This window comes from Monoraphidium neglectum (assembly GCF_000611645.1).
Source record: "Monoraphidium neglectum strain SAG 48.87 unplaced genomic scaffold scaffold00911, whole genome shotgun sequence".
NCBI classification, from domain to species: domain Eukaryota; kingdom Viridiplantae; phylum Chlorophyta; class Chlorophyceae; order Sphaeropleales; family Selenastraceae; genus Monoraphidium; species Monoraphidium neglectum.
The window spans coordinates 6,181-12,539 of record NW_014012717.1 but is presented as its reverse complement, the minus strand read 5'-3'; the positions used below and the strand labels follow the sequence as shown (position 1 = coordinate 12,539).

Sequence of the window (6,359 nt, the reverse complement as noted above, 5' to 3'; positions counted from 1 at the left end):
GGGGTGGGGTGGGGGTGGGTGAGGTGGCTGCATGACTTGGTGAGAAGACTTTGATGACTTGGTAAGAATGCTTTGAAGGCGCAGCTGGCGGTCGAGCATTTGCTGGCAGCAGACGCGACGCAACCGACACGAGGGCTGACAAGTTCCCCGTTTCGTGTCTGTGGACCGAAGGGTCGCGGTGTGCCGGCATCTTACACCAAGACGGGCTGGTTTGCGCCAACCCATGCCATGGGCAACGACACCTACCAAGGGGCCATGCCAATGGAAAAGATCTACGTGGATTGGGGTGGGTGAAACGAGGTATCTACGTATGTTGGATGGTGCCTGAGGTTGAGGTCAGCGTCAACACGCAGCTGGCTCAAAATGGAGACAGCCTGGGGCCACAGTTGCTGACTCTTACATGGCCGTAACCAACATGACTGCGAACCCCCATCGCTTGAACCAGTGGTCGGCTAACCCCCCAAACATATGCACACACCTCTCATTGTGCCTGCCCTCCCAGGCGGCTGGACAAAGCACTACTCTTCGCATTGCCACCCCAATTACCCGGCCGATGCGCCACAGCCCATGTGCGCCCATTACGCCTTTGTTGAGATGGACGCGTCGATGGCGTACCGCAACGCAGTGGCTTACGCCGCCACTGGTGACGAGCGGTACGCGTCCCAGGCCATGGACTCGGTCATGGCCTGGGCGAGGACCAACAAGGCGTTCGGCATAGAGGAGCGGAACGGGCCGCTTGAGGTGGCGTGGTGAGTAGAGGCATGGGGCCGGGCGGGACTAGTCGGGGCTGCTGCGGCAACTGGGTCCACTGAGCTGCAGCTGACCGTGCGTGCCGGGCAGTGCTTTGCACAGCTGCAAGGTCATTAAGGTGCCGAGTTGCGGGCAGGCAACCACTCTCCTGACCTGGTTGCGGCCTTGTCCTCTTGGACCTCATGTGTGGCCCTGAACAGCCCCTCCCTCTGACCGTCACAATCAATCCTACCCCTAAAACCCCGCTGTCGACAGGGGCTGCAGCGCCATGGCACGTGCCATGGACCTGCTGCGCGCCACCTGGCCCGGTTTCCGTCAGGAGCACCTGTCCACCTTCATGTCGTGGGTCAGAACCGTACTAATGCCGCAGATGGATTACTACGTTGACGTGCTGAACCCCGGCCTGCTCGAGGGCCGGGCGAAAGAGACGGTCTGGTACGGCAACTGGCCGGCCACCATGAGCGACGCGATGATGGCGGTCGGAGTGCTGTCCGATGACAGGCCGCGGTACGAGCGCGGGCTCGCGCTGTACCGCGCGACAGTGGAGGGGTACCTGAGGTGGGGGCGGGGGCGGTACGCCAAGGGCCGCATGATTGGGGAGACCACTGAGACTCTGCGCGACGGTGAGCAGGGCGCGGGGCGCAGACATGCAGCACGGAGGGGCGGCGAGGGGCCACCGCATGCAGCATGGCGCTGCCTGACGGCATCAGGACGGAGAACTGGCTGGGCCAGCAGGCTGACAGCGCGGGCCTGACAGCAACGCACATCGGCCTGCTCTGAACGAAGTGCAGCAGCAGCAGTCAACGCAGCCTCTGAAATCCCTGCCAATATCCCAACACACACCGCTCAGATGCGTGGCTGTGCATGATCTGATCACATACACACACACGCACACACACACACACGCACACACACACACACACACACACACAGTGTACCACACGCTGTTCGGCCTCGGCAGCCTCATCCAAGCCGCCGAGACGGCCTGGGGTCAGGACACAGACGTCTACAGCGAGCAGCGCTACGCGCTCGCCGCCGCCATGGAGCTGCACGCGCGCATCATCAACGCCTACGAGAGCAGCGACGAGGGCGCACTGCCGTCCGGCTTCCGGTTCTTCGAGTCCATGCCACAGGCGCCGGAGGGCTGCGCCTGGAGTTGGGACATGTACTCGCAGTCGTGGAGCTCGCACCCAAAAAGCGGCCACAGCGGGAAGTGCGGTGCCCTCAAGGACAAGTATAAGTACCTGCTGGGCATAAAGTACCTGCCCAACGGTTTCGAGATCGGTTACAACCACTTTGTGGGCCGCCTGGGCATGAAGATGCCTGAGACTGCCGCGCTGCTTCGGCAGCACCCCGTGGATTGGTTTGCGTTCTGCTGGGGCCTGGGGACCCTCACACACGCCGGCACGGCGGAGCAGCTGTGGCGGGCGGGGGTCGGGCCCGCGACGCTGTGCGCCAAGGAGCCTCGCAAGCCTCAGCCCAAGGTCAAGAAGGGGAGCTCCAACAAGCGACCATTTGTTTCGTAGCCAGTTTGTCGAGGGCCTGCTAGGATGTTGCGTTTGTGCCGCCGCATAAGGCACATTTTTGCCCACGCCACTATTCCTTTGCCTGTCAAGTCGCCCAGAATTACAAGACAACAACCGGTGCCAGCACCCATTGGCTGGGTGTTGCAAGGTTGAAACTTCACTCTGTGACACTCCTCCATAAGCACACTTGCCAACGCAGCAATACTTGCGCTTGCCTTGCACCCAACACTTCAGCTTGCCTGTCATTCACAGCTCCTTACTCAGTGTTTTGAGATGCCTTGTACCTGCCATTGCGCCCTTATCATGCTTGGGAGTACTTTGACGTTTGACGCAAGTGCTTGGCGCAGGGGCGTTGACGCGGTCACCAGGCGCCATTGGTGCGCGGGTGCGGCATCAGCAACTGCGTTGGCGGCCTACCAACGTCGCACGGCGAGTGAGTGAGGCACGAGACTGCTAATGACCACGTGAAAAGCATCGCGTGCTGGCCCCAGCCAGAACACCCAGCAGCGGCTGCATGATGGCGGGCCAGGTCGCGCAACGCCTCGACGAGCTTGCCACAGCCTCAGGCATGCCGCAGTTCACGCACCTCCTCTGCACTATGTATGCAAGAAGGGCCCTCAACAGCCAATTGTACAGGAGCACCTGCGCTGCCGCACACTGGCAGCTGCTGTTGAAGCTGGTTGCTGTATTGCAGCTGTTTTCACCGCGCATCATCCTGCTGGCTTCCGCGCCGCGCGCTGACGACACAGCAACACCAACTATTTGACCTTTTTGACTGGCATCGCGCGTTTTACTTTGTTCAAGTAGGCTGCAACTTTGAACTATACAAGCTGTGCGAGCTTGTTGTGTAATGCACGAGATGCCCGTGCGATTTGCTTCAAAGTGCAAGGCGACCGACCCCTTGGCATTGGGTTACACGCGCGCATGGGATGGCAGAGCAGGTTGTAACTTGCAAGCAACGACTCAGAGGCGGCCGCCTGGTGCGCAACAGCGGCGTGAAGTTGACAAAGGGCAAGCACTGCAGGCAGCAGCTTGCTTGGTGATGGATAGGGTGCGGCCACGGACGCGAGCCGCAAGCAGGTGGCCAAGTTCAAGAAGGTACAACCAAGAACCCATCAACAATGCAAACATGGGTGCAGGGCGTAAACAAGCAGAGGACAGCTCATACTCCCAAGTGACAAAGCCACTCTCGGCAACAAGCAGCGCATGAGGACCGGTCAGGCCCCTGCCCCACGCGCGCCACAGCGGCGGGGGTTGCATGCATCAGGAGGACAGCACAGGCATAGCACGTGTCTTCTGGCGCACAAAGGCGCGCAACCCGGTGGAGCAGACGGCCGCTCACAGGCACTGCCAGCCTGTCATGCGTCGCGGCTGGAGGCAGATTCCGGAATGGGGTATCGTTACAGTGCACCAGCACACGCGGTGCGGAGCCGGCCCTCTCTCGCAGAGGCAGCAAAGCGCCGCGGCAGGGCGCACACGTCCCGGAGCGCGCGGGGAGCCCGAGCCCTGCTCTGGAGGCCGGGCTCGGTACGGCCGGTGGCTGTGACGCCCGGCAGCAGTAATCAGAGCTTGAGGGTTATGTTGAGGGCGTCGAGGGCCACGGCCAGCAGGCAGACGGCAACCAGGTAGGTGCCTGCATGGGGGTGTAGCCAAGGGGTGCAGGGCAAAGACGGGTAGCGTGACCAACACGCAACCATTGCATGCGCGGAACAGCAGGGGGCAACGTACGTATCTCCCAAACCCTAAACCCCCTAGGGCCGACAAACCCACGCTCGCACCCATAAACCCCCTGCTTTGCATCGGCGGAGCGGGCTTTGCGCGGCGAGACACGCGAATCGCAGCCCCGACGGGCTGCGCTGGGCGCGGCGAGCGCGCGGCGCACCGACGATAGCGCGCGCCGCGCCGTGGCCGACCGACAGGGTGTCCACCCCGAGGTTGACCGCGCCGGTCGCCAGATTCGCCGCCAGAAAGAGCGCCAGCATGTTGCGGTTGAAAGCCTCAAGCAGCAGCGGCGCGCCGTACCCGGACGCGCCCGCCGCGCCGCCGCCGCTGCTGCCGCTGCTGCTGGGTGCCCCCGGGCCGCCGGGGCCGCTGGGGCCGGGGGGCAGGGGGAGCGTGCGGTGGGGGGGCGCGCCCACGAGGGCTGTGCTGACGGCGTCGGTGATGAGGCACATGGCCAGGCTGGCGCCGCACTGGGCGGACACCCAAAGTACATAGGCCGCGTTGCAGGCCCTGACAGAGGGGGGGGCAGGACGGCGGAGGCGCAGAGCATGAGGCGGCGCCGGCCCCAGGCTCGGGGCCGGACGGCTGCGCACGGGCACCAGCGCCACGCTCAGGCGCCGAACTGGGCGGATGCTGCAGAAGCGCCGTCCCATGCGGCTCGCGCCCTCCCAGCGTCCAATCCGCCACGCCCTGCAGGCAGCGCCCCTGCGCATGCGCGCGCGCGGGCGCAGGCACGCGCCTTCGAGAGACCGGCTCGACCGACGCCTCCACGGCCCAGGCCGCCGCCCACACCGCCAAGTCGATAGCCAGCAGCCGTGCCACCCACGCCCACAGCGCCTGCGACGCCGCGCCCACCCCTCCCTCATGCCCGCTGCCGCCGCCCCCGCCGCCGCCGCCGCCGGCGCCGGCGCCGCCACCGCGCTTGTGCGGCACTGTCAGCCGCGCGCGGACGCCCGCCGACGCGGCCGCGCAGCTGCCGCGCAGGTGCTCGCCGGCGGCGGCGCCCAGCAGGTGGATCGCCCAGTAGCCCGCGACGGACGCGACCCCCTCCTTGTTTAGGCTGACCCACCCTGGGCCCCGCTCCTCGGAATGCACCCAATCAGACAGCCCGCCGAGCGACAGCGCCGCCTGGTGCGCGGCGGCGACCAGCAGGCCGACGGGCAGCAGCAGCCGGCGCGGCACGCGGACGGCGAGCGTCAGCAGGCCGACGGCGGCCGCGGTGAGGAAGAAGTTCCAGTGCACGCCGTACTCGCCGACGTGCTGCTGGTAGCCGGCCGCGCGCGTGGCCAGCAGCCGCGCGAGGCCGAGGGCCAGCAGCGGCGCGGCGGAGCGGAGGCCGGAGAGCACGCGGCGCAGCCTGCGGGCGGCGGCGCAGGGTTTAGTTGCTCTGACCGCGGTGTGACTGCGGCGAGGCGCCGCCGGCATGCAGCGAGGGAGGGGGATTGGATCGCCCACCGACAGCCCGCAGGAATACTAACACCACAACACCCATCTCTGCGGCCACACCCTCGCCGGGCGCCTGCGGGGGCCGCTGCGCGCGGCCCCGCCGAGCCGCGTCGCACGCCCTCCCCCATCCCTCCCCGCCCCGCCGCTCACGCGCCACGCGACGCCGCCGCGTCCGCGAGCGCCGCCTTGGACACCAGGCCGCCCGCGAACACGACGGCGCCCACGCCCGCATCCATCAGGCCCTGCCCGTGGCGCTCCGCCTTGGCGTAGCGCCGCGGGAACGCCTGGAAGTCGACGGCCAGGATGCCCAGCGCGGTCAGCAGCGTCGTGGCGCCACGGAAGGCGCTCACGAAGCTGAGGCGTCCGCAGGTGTGCGGGGGCGCGGGCGCCGGGGTGTGGGAGGGGCGGGTAAGGTGGGGAAATAGGGGGACATCGGGGGCGGGCGGTGAGGGCGCGGGTCGGGGTCTGGCTGGCCAGGAGATTCTGGTGGGCGAGCGTTCTTGAGTGTTGTGGTCAGCTGCTGCCATTGCAGCAGCTCCAGGACGCCGAGTCAGCGGCAGCTGCCCGGTTCTGCTAAACAGTGTCCGACATCGGGGGCGGGGCAAAGAGGGTCCGCCGCCGAGGCGCCTGGGTGCGTGAGGAGGCACGCACCGCTTTCGTGGCTCCCCTACATGCTGCGCCACCAGTGCCAGCTGCTGCCGCGCCCCTGGACCCCTGAGCATCTTCAGCCATATCTTGAGCGCAACGCTGACCCACAGCAGCAGCAGCATCAGGAACACGGGCACCGCGTCGGCGGCGGACATGGTGAGGGCGACTTGGGGGCCGACCGCGGCGGCGATTTCGGTGACGAGGCAGGCGGCGCGCAGCGCAAGGGGCGGGGCGCCGAGCGGCCGCAGGCGCGCGAGCAGCCAGCTC

At 66.6% G+C, this 6,359-nt stretch overlaps 2 protein-coding genes across 2 annotated transcripts in view; one reads left to right on the top strand and one right to left on the bottom strand.

Annotated features, from left to right (window-relative positions):
• MNEG_5892 (hypothetical protein) overlaps positions 1-2,276 on the top strand; it is a gene marked incomplete at both ends in the record, with an annotated part of 3,294 nt that extends 1,018 nt beyond the window's left edge. Inside the window, 3 exons of the mRNA XM_014045632.1 lie at positions 565-749; positions 1,006-1,373; positions 1,684-2,276. Of these exons, the coding sequence (XP_013901086.1) occupies positions 565-749; positions 1,006-1,373; positions 1,684-2,276 (1,146 nt within the window). The remainder of the gene's footprint in view (positions 1-564; positions 750-1,005; positions 1,374-1,683) is intronic.
• A 1,562-nt stretch (positions 2,277-3,838) lies between these two features.
• MNEG_5891 (Uncharacterized protein) lies at positions 3,839-6,247 on the bottom strand (the record flags this gene model as incomplete). The annotated part of the gene is made up of 5 exons (XM_014045631.1): positions 3,839-3,909; positions 4,159-4,508; positions 4,831-5,355; positions 5,595-5,798; positions 6,096-6,247. The coding sequence occupies 5 exons, from the start codon at positions 6,245-6,247 to the stop codon at positions 3,839-3,841; spliced, it is 1,302 nt and encodes a 433-aa protein (XP_013901085.1).
• Between the last annotated feature and the right edge of the window lie 112 nt (positions 6,248-6,359).